This window comes from Rhipicephalus sanguineus, chromosome 1, assembly GCF_013339695.2.
Source record: "Rhipicephalus sanguineus isolate Rsan-2018 chromosome 1, BIME_Rsan_1.4, whole genome shotgun sequence".
NCBI classification, from domain to species: domain Eukaryota; kingdom Metazoa; phylum Arthropoda; class Arachnida; order Ixodida; family Ixodidae; genus Rhipicephalus; species Rhipicephalus sanguineus.
The window spans coordinates 211,602,535-211,617,828 of record NC_051176.1 but is presented as its reverse complement, the minus strand read 5'-3'; the positions used below and the strand labels follow the sequence as shown (position 1 = coordinate 211,617,828).

General features: G+C 46.0%; 1 protein-coding gene across 1 annotated transcript in view; it reads right to left on the bottom strand.

Moving 5' to 3' along the window:
• LOC119406698 (protein arginine N-methyltransferase 7) overlaps positions 1–15,294 on the bottom strand; it is a 68,469-nt gene that overhangs the window by 3,977 nt on the left and 49,198 nt on the right. The window contains exons 11-13 of the mRNA XM_037673430.2: positions 11,232–11,363; positions 10,768–11,010; positions 1,881–2,041 (exon numbers count right to left, since the gene is read on the bottom strand). Of these exons, the coding sequence (XP_037529358.1) occupies positions 1,881–2,041; positions 10,768–11,010; positions 11,232–11,363 (536 nt within the window). The remainder of the gene's footprint in view (positions 1–1,880; positions 2,042–10,767; positions 11,011–11,231; positions 11,364–15,294) is intronic.

The window sequence follows — 15,294 nt, the reverse complement described above, 5'->3', positions numbered from 1 at the left end:
TTGTCTTCATGTCTGTTCCTGACCAGATGGGTTTCCATCCAACTATCGATTTAAACAAATGATCTGTTCATAACATTTTATAAACCATCATTTTTGTTATTAGGAATATTCTTATGCATTAAAACATACTACACCACAAAAAACTACTCTGCCATTCTCACTCCCAGGCAGTTTACAGCCACGACCGCCAGGGGCATGCCCAGCACATGCCGTGCAATGGCCGCAGCCGCTGCGTTTGTGCGTAAAGTTTAGCTTAAGGGCTGCTTATAGATGGTACACATTATTAAAGGGACACTAAAGAGAAACAATGAATTGGTTTAGATTGATAAATTGTACTCTGAGAACTATAATGTCGTTAATTTCACCATCATAGGTGTACTAATAAAGGAGAAAATGAATTGCAAAGTTGACTTTTTAAATTTCATGCAAAAATTTCCACACGTGACGTCACGGATTTGAAAGTGTATTTATCGCATTTTGGCGGCATTGGCTGAACAAAATTTCATCAAACTTGGTATGCTAACTCTATGGCCGCCTCAGAGGACAGTGCACTTCATTTTTACCGTTTAGGAACTACGTAGGCCCTAGTAGGCGCCGTCAAAATATGTGATGCCACGGCGAATGGTGCGGAAACTTCAAGGTGGCGTCGCCACCCACATTTTCTTTTTGCGCCATTTCTCACTTACTAAGCATCTTCTCGCAGCAAGCGTGGTGTTTTTGGTATCGTGAAAGAGTAGTTTACTAATACGAGAAAAATCGTTTTGCTCTTTAGTGTCCCTTTAAGAAATATTGCCTGAAATGACAAATATCTTTTGTGCTACTTAAGTGCCCATTGCCATTACTATTGTATTTCCAAAGTACACTTCCCTTTCTCGTGTAGCAGCGCCCCGCCAAAGTGACATTCTGGGGGCGTAAGTGTACTCACTCAAAATGACAATAATTTGCCGTCGTCTATGAAGCTCCCCTAAGTTTCAACAAGGTGTATATAGGGCAAACGGGACGCCGCTACAATGAGAGGGTGCGAGAGCACAACTGGGCAGTAAACAACAATGCGGGTGGGCACACGGCAGAGCACTGTCAGCATTGCAACTGCCGTCCAATCCTTAATCAGACCAAATTTTTGGCACGACCTGGGGATACATTAGAGAGGGAAATCCTCGAAGCCTCTTACATTGCACACGCAGGAAACACGTGCATTAGCTGTGCGTCAGTGGCACTTGAAGAAGAAGAGATTGCCTTTATGTCTCGATAGAGCCTTTGTACGTCATGATGGTGATATAGTTTTTTTCCATGCAAGTTAAACCTGCCTATAACGAACCTCCATACAACGAATTCCTCGATATTACTATGTTTTTCTATTCCCCAATGTTACTCCATAGAAGCACATGTATTCGCGACCTCTATGTAACAAAGTGGCAGCGAGGGCACCCTTGATGTAACGAATTTTTGCCACCGAAAATCTAGAGATTTTGCTCTGAATTTTGTAATTTTTGCACAAGCAGGAGCCGCATGCATTTTCTGCGGTTGCCCTGTTGCCGACTGCAAGGAGAGAGCTTGTTTGTACGTGCGGGTGTGCGCGAGGCGGGCAGGTGGCCTGCGCCCCTCGAGCCGGTGTTCTTGCCACCGCGAGCGCATGTGCGAGCATGCCCTTTCCCCCTCCCTTCAAACCTCATCCAGTCGCTCGCGTATCAGCAAGAAAGCTAGATAAAGAAATGATGCATACTTATGTAACACAGGGTCTTGTGTTAGAGCCACAAAGAACGTGCACAATTTTCTTATTATCAAGGGGTCATCAAAGACTGGGTATCTTCACCAGTATTCCCCATTACATTTCAATTATAACTAGTCCCCGGAGGACAATGTTGACAACAGATCCTTACCTTTCAAGAGGCACATCTCCAGCACACGATATTGTGCCTGTTGTTTCAGGGTCATTCTTCATGTTAAGCTGGGTGATTATAAACTCTTGTGTGACAGCTTTGCATGGATACTCCCACAGTGGCTGTGGCTCCACGGGGTCATCAGTGATTGACAGTGCATTCTGAAATAGTTGAACTCAATAAATATATCAAAGGTTAGTACTTATGCTATTCCATGCACTGTAGTTCTGAAACCCATATTTTTCTGTATGAACTGTTGCAATTAATCATATGAATAGAGGTGTCCCAGTCAACTTAAAAATGAAAAGTAGTTCCACCTCACGAGCGGCAAAATGGTGGCAATGTGGTGACCATGCCGCCTGCTCTGACACCCTCCCCAAGGATGCCAAGTAAAGCAGGGATAAATACAAGGTTTTCCCGAAGTGGGGGTCAACTAATGACAAGTTATGGGACTTTGCCTATGACCTGATAGGTCCTCTTCTTGGTATACATTCAAAAATTAAGGGAGGTTCAGAACATCCAGACCCCACCCCCACTGAATCCGCCTGTGAAGTAGAGTCCAGATGGCACCGACAATTGTTCAAACGTCAGTTTGTTGCAGTGCAAAGGCATGTTTAAATGCCACTAATTTTTACATTGCCTTGCTACCCTAGAGGATGTAGATACATAAATCAGCCTTGCTACAAGCAGCACATCAGTGAATACTAACCGTGTATGCAAAGTGGCATAAACTGCTGAAGCATATTGGTTGCAAATATCATGGTGTGATGGGGCACACTGACCATGGTGTGACCCAGAATGAAATTATGGTTTTGGCTCGTAAAACCCCAGAATTTATTTGTGACATCATGCCCAGCTAAGATAGCTACATTGCAATCACTGCTTGGTACTGAAGCATGTAGCCAGTTAAGATTTGTGAATGTTTTAAATGCGAAGAATTTCTTAGCGAACTTCTGCAACTGAGCGTATCTATCAGTCTGTCCGTCCAGTCCGATCCATCCATCCGTCCGTCTAGCCGCCTACGACCTTGTGCTCTCCTGGTCGTTTCGTTCGTGGGATGTGTACCAAAATTGGTATGGCATAACATGTCTGTATAACTAACGTAAATTACAGTTCATAACATGAAAATCATGACATGCATGTCACAAACAGCATGACTTACATGTCATGGTCTTGGTGCTCTTGCGAACGTTTCGTTAACTTGATATATACTAAAATTGGTATGGCAGGAAAAGAGTGTGCTGACAGGTCCTAATGTGCAAATCATGACACGCATGTCATGTAGAGCATGATTTACATGACATAGTCTCTGAGCGCTAGCGGCCATTTAATTAAATGGATATATACCAAAATTGGTATGATGAAACATTTCTGTATGATGGACATAAATAACAGGTAGCAACATGAAAATCACTACATGCATGTCATGAATGGCATGACATATATGCCGCGCTCATGGTGCGCTCGCGGCCGTTTCGCTAGCTTGCCATGTGCCAAATTTGGTATTGTGTGACATGACTGTATGACGAACATAAATTAACGGTAGTAACATAAAAATCATGACATGCATGTCATGTATAGCATGACTTACATGCCACATTCATGATGCTCGCGGCCGCCTCGCTAGCTTGATATGCACCAAAATTGGTATTGTGTGGCGTGACTGTACGACAAACATAAATGAAAGGTGGTCACACGAGAATCATGATATGCATTTGATGTGCAGCATGATTTACATGCCACGCTCATGGTGTCACGGCCATTTCGCTAGGTTGATAGAGAGCAAAATTAGCATTACGTGACACGACTGTATGATGAACATAAATGTGACAGGTGGCGATGAAAATAATGAAGTGCATGTCATGTATGGCATGAATTACATGCCATGCTCATGATGCGCTGGTGGCTGATTCGCTAGATTGACATGTACCAAATTTGGTATTGCTTGCCGTGACTGTTCGACAAACATAAATGACACATGGTAACATGAAAATCATAACATGCATGCCATGTATGGCATGATTTACATGACACTGTCCTGGTGTGCTTCCAGCCGTTTTGTTAACTGATATGCCACAATTGGTATGGCATGACACGAATGCATGACGAACATAAATAACTGGTCATGCATTGTATGTACCAGAATATACATTTGATTACCATGGTGTACCAGACTGTACATGCATGCATGCATGACAAACATGCGATATATAGTGAACTAAATGTCATGACATGAATTACTTGATTTGCCTCAAAGACAAACAAGGCAATGCATGCAGCTGTTTGCTGGCTGCTTCGCTTACATCGATTTCCACAGTGTGTGGGATCTGCCGTTTTTTTTTTATAACAGCCTTCTTTTACTGTGACAAAATAAGCAGCAAGGGGTGCTTATGATATGTAATTAGCACTAACGTTGTCCTTTTGCTTTCAGTTTCCTTCACATTGTAAAATACTGAAGGTTGCCTTTACATCATGGCATGAAATTTGGTTAAGTAACAGTCTAGTACGTTGGGTCAAAATATATCAGTTCTTGCATTCAAAAGGTGCTTTCAGCGACTGTGCAAACACTTATAAAAACCTTACAGTCAGATACAACACAAGACAGGAAAGGCCCCACCCAGACGACTGAAGCATGACTGCCAATTGCCTCTGAGACTAAAGAAATAGTCCTGCTCATGAGCCGGACGGCGGAGTCACCAGCTGTCTGGCTCATGACATCAGTCTAGAGTGCATGCCCATTGGTTCATAAGCATAGGCGTGCAGGGGGAGGGGGATGCCGCTTCCCTAGTCATCTAAGAGGGGGGGGGGGGGCAAATTCTGCCCCATACTTAGACATAATGGGGGGGGGGGGCACTGCTATAGACCTTTGCCCCCCCCCCCCCCCCTGAAGGGGAACCCTGTGCACGCCTATGTTCACAGGGGCAGACGTTCGGCCTTGTTGGCAGCACATGGTAACCAATATTTAGCACATTCCCTCCCTTTTCGTCCTTGTGTTGCTTTGGCACTAAATATTCATTTGTTCAGGGCCACATTCATCCACCTTTGAGGAGGAAATGCTGCTGCCTCCAGAGTTGTACCCGACAGTGTATCGAATCCCACAGTAGTTAAAAATTTCCCTTCCTTTCATACTCATCTAGATATAGTAAATACCTGTTAAAACACTCTGTAATAGAATTAAAAGCATTGAAGTAGGAGGTAGAGATGAAACCTATGATGTATTGAACTTGTAGCGAAGCATTCCTACTCAGTAATGGGTCGTCCTGTCGAGCGCCTTCCAGTGGGTCGTTCTCTTCTCTGAGAGCACGCCCCTCGTGCAGAGAGTCGGCCCCGCTTTGACTGTCGCTGCCGTGCGCCGTCGCTGAGTGCCCGTTAATAAACGTCTTGACAATTTGGTGGAGGTGCTGTGCCCTTTAAACAACTGCGGTCCGCATTCGATGCCCTTGGAGCTTCGATCCCGTACCGTGCCTGCTACCATGACTCAAGACGCCGCCCAGCAAACGCCTCCTCTTGCACCGACGCCATGTCCGGGTGTCCCCCGCATCCGCGACCCTCCTATCTTCACCGGCGCGGATGGCACCGACGTCGAGGACTGGCTCGCGATCTACGAGCGTCTCGGCGGAGCTGAAGCCCTTGAAAACGCACAAGTTATGGACGCACCGGGTGACACGCACTGCGCCAACTCCCATTCGCTCAGTGCTGTTTCCACATCTGATTCGTCACCCGCTGATTTATTTGGTTCCTCGATTGCTGAACACCTTACGTCGGTCGAGCGTTCCCAGCTTCTATGCCTGTTGGAAGAATTTCGTTCTTCGTTCGATGTAGCGCAAACTTCTCTCGGCCGCACGTCTGCTGTCACGCATCGCATCGACACTGGCGCCCAACCACCACTACGGCAACGTCCATATCGCGTGTCGCCAACAGAGCGTCGTGTAATTACCGAGCAAGTCGAAGACATGCTTCGCCGCGATGTTATTCGACCCTCAAACAGCCCGTGGGCGTCTCCTGTCGTTCTCGTTGCGAAGAAGGACGGCTCTGTGTGGACTACCGCCGACTCAATAAGATCACCCGTAAGGACGTCTATCCCCTACCTCGAATAGACGATGCCATTGACAGCCTGCAAGGAGCAGAGTTCTTTTCATCGCTCGATTTGCGCTCAGGGTACTGGCAAGTCCCCATGGCTGATGACGCTCGACCGAAGACAGCGTTTGTCACACCCGACGGCTTGTACGAATTCAACGTCATGCCGTTTGGGCTGTGCAATGCGCCTGCGACCTTTGAGCGCATGATGGATACCGTTCTGCGCAACTTGAAATGGCACACGTGCCTATGCTACCTCGACGACGTCGTCGTTTTCGCCCCGGACTTCTCAACACACCTTCAACGCCTCCGGCAGGTTTTGACGCGCTTGAGCGACGCCGGGCTACAACTGAATCTCAAGAAGTGCCGATTTGCAGCACGGCAGCTGACGATACTAGGATACGTGGTGTCCAAGGACGGCATCCTCCCAGATCCAGCCAAGCTTCGGGCCGTGACAGAGTTCCCCAAACCTACGTCCGTCAAAGAACTGCGCAGTTTCGTAGGACTATGCTTCTACTTTCGGCGCTTCATCCGAAACTTCGCGACTATTATATCACCGCTGACGAAGCTCCTTGGAAGTAACGGGCCCCTCAATTCGTGGTCGTCAGAGTGCGACGACGCTTTCGCAAAGCTCCGTCGTTTGTTGACGTCTCCTCCCATTCTACGCCACTACGACCCTACGGCCCCTACAGAGGTACACACGGACGCCAGCGGTGTTGGCCTCGGTGCTGTCCTTGCGCAGCGCAAACCTGGGTTCCCGGAATATGTTGTCGCATATGCAAGTCGTACGCTTACTAAAGCCGAGACCAACTACACCGTCACGGAGAAAGAATGCCTGGCAATCATTTGGGCCCTTACAAAGTTCCGACCTTATTTGTATGGTCTCCCGTTTGATGTCGTGACCGACCATCATGCACTGTGCTGGTTGTCGTCATTGAAGGATCCCTCAGGCCGTCTTGCCCGTTGGGCACTTCGCCTGCAAGACTACGACATCCGCGTGCTGTACCGCAACGGACGTCAGCATGCTGACGCCGACGCCCTGTCGCGCTCTCCCTTGCCTGACGACAATGCCCACAACTCAGCGTCTCACTTTGTCGTTTCTTCCATCGATATTCACACCATCGCTACCGAGCAGCGCAAGGATCAATGGATTGCCTCACTGATAGACTTGCTGACTGATCCATCGGCCACACCATCCACTCGCTTTTTGCGTCGTCAAGCCCACCATTTCGCCGTTCGCGACGACCTGCTCCACCGACGCAATTACAACGGCGACGGCCGCCAGTGGCTACTAGTAATACCCCGCAGTCTGCGTTATGACATATGCGAGTCGTTCCACTCTGATCCGCAGTGTGCACACCCTGGGGTATCGAAAACCTACCACCGCATTCGCCAACGTTACTTTTGGCGAGGGATGTACCGCTACGTGGAGAAGTTCGTTCGCTCCTGCATCGATTGTCAGCGCCGCAAAACTTCAACGCACCTGTTGCCAGCAGGTCTGCAACCTCTACCTTGCCCTGACCGACCGTTTGGGCGCGTTGGCATCGATTTATATGGGCCACTTCCCCTGACGTCCGCTGGTAACCGCTGGGCCATCGTCGCTGTAGACCACCTCACGCGATACGCTGAAACTGCTGCCCTCCCTGCGGCTACAGCGAGCGATGTGGCCCCCTTCCTGCTCCACCGATTCATGCTGCGTCACGGTCCACCCCAGGAGCTGCTCAGTGATCGAGGCCGTGTCTTCTTGTCGGAAGTCGTCGAAGCCATTCTCAAAGAGTGCAACGTTGTTCACCGCAAAACTACTGCTTACCACCCGCAGACGAATGGCCTCACCGAACGCTTCAACCGTACGCTAGGCGACATGCTCTTGATGTACGTCGCCGCCGACCACACGAATTGGGATGTCATTCTGCCCTTCGTCACGTACGCCTACAATACCGCTCCTCAGAGCACTACTGGTTTCTCACCATTTTTCTTATTGTATGGCAGGCACCCGTCGCACACCATTGACACAATCCTTCCCTACAAGCCGGATCGATCTGAATGTGCGCCTATTTCTGCCACAGCCAGACTTGCTGAGGAGTGTCGCGAGCTCTCCAAGACCTTTACTACGAATAGCCAAGAGCGGCAGAAAAGTATTCGCGGTGACACCACCAGTTCTGCGTCCACGTTCCTTCCTGGAGCGCTCGTATGGCTCTCGGTCCCTACCACTGCACCTGGCCTCTCTTCCAAACTACTGCCCAAATACGAAGGCCCCTACCGTGTCGTCGAACGCACATCCCCGGTGAACTACCTCATCGAACCCACCGACCCATCTTTGGACATGCGCCGTCGAGGGCGCGACATTGTCAACGTGGTGCGCCTGAAGCCCTACCATGACCCGCTCATAGTGACAAGTTGCTAGGTCGCCAGGCGGCTCCCTTTTCGTAGCCGTGGAAATTGTAGCGAAGCATTCCTACTCAGTAATGGGTCGTCCTGTCGAGCGCCTTCCAGTGGGTCGTTCTCTTCTCTGAGAGCACGCCCCTCGTGCAGAGAGTCGGCCCCGCTTTGACTGTCGCTGCCGTGCGCCGTCGCTGAGTGCCCGTTAATAAACGTCTTGACAAACTTAATACTTCTGGCAATTATCACTAGGTTGCCACTGTTTCATATTTCTCTTTGTGCCACCATGCTGTATGAAGTTGCATCATGGAAAAAAAAAACTTTTGCAGTGGCTTAGCTCGGCTATGCCAGGATATACGTAGCATTAGCCAAGGTTGAACCACGATATGATTATGAGGGACGCTGTAGTGGAGGGCTCCGGAAATTTTGACCACCTGGGGTTCTTTAACATGCACCTAAATCTGAGTACACGGGCCTCTAGCATTTTCGCCTCCATCGAAAATGCAACTGCCACGATGTGAAAAGTGAGCCCAATATTTTTTTTTTTCTCAGGAGATAAATGTAGAAACTCATTTTTATATGCAGGGATTAATACCAATATCATGTTGAATAAGCGTGCCAAATTTCACAGTCATGCTGTTTTTGGTTTCTGAGAAAAGGTACATTTAATTTTGCGCACTAGTCTGAAATTTGATACGCAACCACGAGCAAGTAAGAAATGCTACAGCTCGGCTATGCCAGGATATACGTAGTGTTAGCTAAGGTTCAGCTGATTATTCTTAGCTTTTTAGCCTTGTGCCGTTCGTTGTTCCTACGCTCAACCGCTAATTGCCAGGCAACTACTTTGGGATCCGATGAGTTAAGCTTCTCTGCTCTTCTGCACCGGTGAACAGCATTTGCGCTCTCCTTCTCCATGGCTATACCACACTGGCAAACGCCAGCCAGAGGCGCTATCAAGCGGCTCCAGCACAGTGTCAGATGGCGACTGCACAGCAAAGGAGCACAGATGCGTGCGCGCCGTCTGCCGCGGCTATGACGTCACTCCTCTGAAATGCGCAGACCGGCGAGTTGTGCGCAGCGGCAGCGGCTCCGGTGCGCCAACTGTGTGACATCACTGCTCCTCGCGCATGCGCAGCACGGCTCTTGTACGCGCATGCGAAACCGCTCCGGCTCGGCCAGTGTAGCTAACGCTACAAAAAAAAAAATGCTATTTGCTAGATTATATACTGGTGGCTGCAAAATATTTGGATAGAAGGTTTGAGCACAGGAATAATCTGGATAGCATGAGTCAGAACAACATGGCTATGGTCGAAGTTAGCAAACACCAACCGTAAGAATGCGTACACATTTGAACCCCTTTATAAAATGTATGCACCAGGAAGCAGTTCTTGTCCTTTATATGAGGTGTCTCTTATAAGCAGGGTACCACGTTCTCATTTCCTGATCTGCCCGTTTTGATGTAGGCACATTGGTATCACTAATACCCATTCGATGTAGGCACATTGGTATCACTAATACCCAATTGTCTGCTATATCAGTGCCTCTAATAAAGGTGTTTAGCTGTAGGAGAAAATTAAGTCTGCTTTTGCTCAATGGTCTGCACATTAACCCTACGACTGTTACTGTCTTTTAATATTTTCCAATGGTAGACAAAATTGTTTTTCTTGAACTATCCTTAAAACTGGGGGCTTTCAACAGAGAAATTACATCATTAAGTATTTCTGTAATAATGCTTTTATATGACAGCAGAATATGCCCAGTATTTTCTGTGTCGTTTGCAGACGCTGCAGACGAACAGTCGTCAGCAAGTTTTCTCCTTACTGCCGTTCACCTAATATCCATACATACTAAGTTCGAGCAGTACTGTTCAGCTATTTGAAACATTATCAAACTTAAGTTGATGGTCAAAACACTCCGGATTCAAACCGCAGCGTCCACGGCGTTGTTGCCCATCAAAATATGCCAAACCAACTAACTGATGTTTGCACCTTAATAAAACTTATTTTTAATTGCAACTTTTAGAGCTTCGTGTAGTTTTGTAGTTGGCTCCCTCTTAATCACACCAGTGCAATATATGCTGTTGCTGTGAGACATACTGAACATTTACTCTTTCTTCTGCTGTTGCCCCAGAAGCATACTATGTTTCTTTCGCAAAAAAATTGTACATACATTTGACTTCCACCTTCTTTAGGAGCTCTTATGTCATTGTTAAATTACTTTTCTTTTACACCATAAAAAGTGGGCGCATTTTCAATTTGGGTACGTGTTACACCTGGGACTAATTTGCCAACTTATTCAGTGGAGGGTTTTTATGTTTTATGCTGCTTGTTTATGTTACAAGCTGCATAATTTAACCAATCACATTGGTGCCACCAGTGTCAAATTATTAGAAATCGACTGAGCAAGCACACTGCTGGCACATTCAACTTACCTGAATCAGCTTGTCAAATGAGCTTAAGTCAAAACCTTCCACAGTGTGTACAGGAGCTTTAATCTTCCACAGGTCCTTGAAGTCAACACCCACCGCTTTCAAGGAAAAGCCTTGCGGGATGGTTACAAGCTCACTTTGATCACACATGAGGTGTTGCAGGGAATGTTTTCTAAACCAGAATTTCACGTTGTGCCATGGTAGCAAGCTCGTGCTGAAGTGTGGCTCGCCAAGGAGCACAGATGCCTACAGTAAAAAAAAAAAAAAAAAAAAAAGAGAGAGAGAGAGAGAGAGAGAAAGAAAGGGAATATTATGCGCCAAGATCCTAAACAACCAAGGAATTAAGTGGTATATTTAGTGCTGCTAACATATGCTGGATTTATCAATAATACACATTTTTACTGATACTTTACTCCAAGTAATCTTGCTGTGAGAATGAATTATTATGATCTCAGGTTGCAAGTTACCTTTTTCGTTGGTTCCTTTTCAGAAAGGCACAGAGCATCTTTTGTTATTCCAGTAATAGTCTTCATCTCATTTTGCTTAGCATATTCCTCTAGCAAAGAATAAGCAAAGTCGTCTTCTATGACAACATAAACCTGCAGGGAAAGCATAAAAAAATGTATTTTATGCCTTGTGCTACATTAGGACCCATAACAAATGAAAGAGGGGAAATTTAAGGGCTCGTTCTTCTTTGTTAGACACAACCTTAATCACAACCAAGAGACAATGAAGCCATGGAAAATATAATGGATGTTACTAGTAGAAATTATGATATAAATGTGAAGAAATTAAAGTGGACGAAAAGACAACCTGCCGCTGGCAGGGATCGAACCTGCAACCTTCAAATAATGCATCCGATGTTACACCAACACCAATTGAGCTACAGCGGCGGTCGTCCACCCATCCACTTTATTGGGCATATTGGGCATACCACTTGTAGCCATGATGGCGAGTGCGGAACACATTTTTTTGCCTGTTGATGTAACGAAGCATGTGACCTTTTTGCGAACTAGTAACTGACCAATAATCCCTCGCATACAACCTGAAGGCATCAAATCTCTCAGAACGAGACCCATTAACTTTTACATAACCAATGTAACTCCTTTGGGCATTGAATGCACAATCGTGTATACCAAGGTATGTAGTGTATCAAAAGCACTGAATATGTTACAACATTTGCAACAAGTTTAAATAATACCTCTAAAGTGCTTTAGTAAAATGAACTCAAAGAAGCTTGCCATTTGTTCACGGCGTCAGTACTTAGTACTTGGCTGTCACGCAGCAGGTTTCCTTGTTTTATGTTTTATGGGCACATTATTCTACAACTGGCTAGACAGGTGCTTTCCAAGCATGCTAAATGTGAAATAGTTCTCATAACAAGTTTTCTTACACCCTGGACACATGGGAAAAAGTAAAGTACTTCACAGTAAACCCCTTCTGTTACTCTGAAGGACCCTTTGTAGAAAGAAGTTGCGCTGATGACACATGGCACTGCACTGCACTAAGTCCTTTAGGTGGCTCATGGCTTCCGTTCCGATTCCTCAGATGAACGCCGGGGGTGGGGGGGTGGGGGTGGGGGGGGTGCTGCTCGTTAAATTTTAAACATTAAAAAAAAAACCACGCTGTGTGTTGGGGCTTTTGTTGACGGCATCCATTGTGCAGACTCCAGTGCACCACACTATCAACAAAGTAAATGACACTGCTCGAATTCAACATGGAAATGCTAGCGACATGATGCAGGCGTACAAAAGGTTTCAAGGAAAAAAATGTATGCGCGCAAACTATAGACAAGGACGCAGAAGACACGGACGAGCGCATAGTTTGCGCGCATCCATTTTTTCCTTGCAAGTATGAACCAACTCGCCCAGCAGCAAGTTTTACTGGTACAAAGGGTGATGTTAGTGCCTGGACAGTGCATTTTTGGGGGTCATGCATATTTACAACAGCCACAGAGGTTAATATGGCGGCACCCAGGGAGCCTTCATTGAAAGGCTGCATTGTTGAGTTGTGCACGCTACATGCTAGAGCGAGAAAACGCCCTTTATGTTCGAAAAGTAGATGCGGGATATGCTTTTCCACACAGTTCTTTTTTTCACATAAGAACTTTGCAGGGAGGGACACACTCCTTTGTCGTATGTTACTGAGCATGAACACCTTTCCAGAAGATGTCCCCTTATGTAAAATAATAGGGGTGTGCGAATATTCGAGTTTCGAATTCGAATCAAATAATACCTAATCGAATAATTCGATTCGAGTTTCGAATAGCTAGTATTTGAAGTTTCAAATAATCCGAAAGGACGAATATCTAAAATGCAACAAAGGCCAATGCTGCAACTTGGTTAGGCTGGGGTGCTTAAAACTAACACTAACGTCTTACAGTAAGCCTTTCGTTAAAAACTAACACCAACGTCTTACAGTAAGCCTTTCGTTAAAACTTTCACCGATATCCTAGTTCAAAAGCGAGCGCATGTTTATTGTAAAGGAGATTATGTCATTTACACACGTAAAAGAGAAAAAAAAAAGACACGAGAAATCTATCAAGCCATTCACAACTTCGCTACCGAAACGAAGGCACGGACTTCTTTCATAGTCCAGTCGCGTATGCCGCAACCGCCGTGAAAGGTCCCGTCTTTGCCCAGTGAAACCCTCGGTCATTGGCTTCACATATGAAAATTTGTTCACGCTGTGCAGTCGCCACTGCCGCACGGCACCACTCGTTCAGAAACTTCCATCATTCCGGCGTGCAGTTACAACGCTGCTGTGAACGGGCGTCCAAAGATTTTTGGGCCCGGAGCAATCATGACGATGAAGCAAACATTACCGTTGTAGCAAACATTACCGTTGTAGATGAGCCGATGAGCCCATAGAAAAATTTAAAACTAGCTACCGTACTCCCATCTGTTGGCCATTAGGAGGGCAGCTGCTGACTCGAATGGCGGCTCTGCTATCAACGTGCCTGCACGCCCACAGAAGATGTCACCGCGCCGTAGCAGCGTGGTGACATTTCATTTCTTTGTTCTTTCTTTCAATTTTCAATAAAACTTTTTGTATTCGATATTTTTGGTCACTATTCGGCACTACTCGATTTGAATTCGATTCGAGATGAAATTTCATTATTTGCACACCCCTAGTAAATAAACTTTAGAGTGCCCGCATGTCAGCGGTATTAGTGTTCTCTCATGGAGTTCATATTCAGTAGCTTTTACAAAGTGTGCCGAAATAAAAATTCTTGATACATTCTGCAGGCCCATGCTTTTCGGAATTTTGAAGATGCAATGCGGTGAAAATAAATCTTACATCAACTGAGTTATGCGGCAACAAAAAGAGTTTAACTACAACAGTATGAATATTACTATGGATGTTCCGTGCAGTCCTATAATGATGTCTAACAAAAATTAAATACAAAAATTTATGTTAAGAGCAGTTTTTGCAATTCTACACAAAAAAGCCTAACAATATGTGTAGTCAAAACTCTAGTCCGTCAAGATTCTCCAGCAAAATGTTTCTTGAAAGGGTATCCTTGACTTGGTGTTTGTGGCTGACTTACGAAGTGATGCAGCTACTGCATAACAAATAAAAAATGGCAGTCAGCCACATAATGAACAAAAATACAACTTCCACAAACCATATGTTCACATGGCATGGTGCTTGCAATGGGTTTTGTAATACAGTTGAAACTCGATTTAATGAAGTGACGACCATGCTTGAATGATCTCGTTAAATCGATAAGTTTGCAAAATCGAGAAAAGTATCTTTCAGTCCTTTGAAATCTAAAATTGTCATGTAGCGACACCCAAAAGCTACCACGGCATTGTATTTGCCGCTAACCCATGCCTGCGTATTAGAAAAGTCCATGAAAGGACATAGAGCCTCCCATGTCAGGCTAGGCAGATGGTCACATGAAGCTATGACAGGCTTCATGCGACCTGTAGAAGGGTACGCATTTGGGCTGGTTGGTTCATGATTACGGGTGAAAAACAGCGCTAAAAAGACGGGACGGGCTAAAAAGACGGGACATTATGTTAGTGGTGAAGTATATTTATGCTGACTGAAGGAATAAAGCACATTTGGTTGTTAGTCAGCGCCGTGGTCTCGTGTCCTTTCTTGTCCCGTCTTTTTAGCGCTGTTTTTCACCCGTATTCATGCGACCATCTTGACATGAAGCTATGAACTATGGCATGAAGCTATGACAGGCTTCATGCAACCATTCTTGGTCGCATGAAGCCTGACAGGCTTCATGAGACCAAGAAAGTTACAAGGAGACGATCGTCTCCTTGCAACTTTCTTTGCTCAGCCTGCTCACACAACCACTGTATTTGTGTTCCCAGTATTTGCATATCTCCAGCCTGTCATAGCTTCATGCGACCATCTGCCTAGCCTGACATGGGAGGCTCTATGTCCTTTCGTGGACTTTTCTAATACCATCTGTCTCATACACTATATAATAACGAAATCAACCACCATATATATGTTCGTGTGGGAGCATTTACAGGCACAATAAACCACTGCTGCGCCTAGCGCTATCTG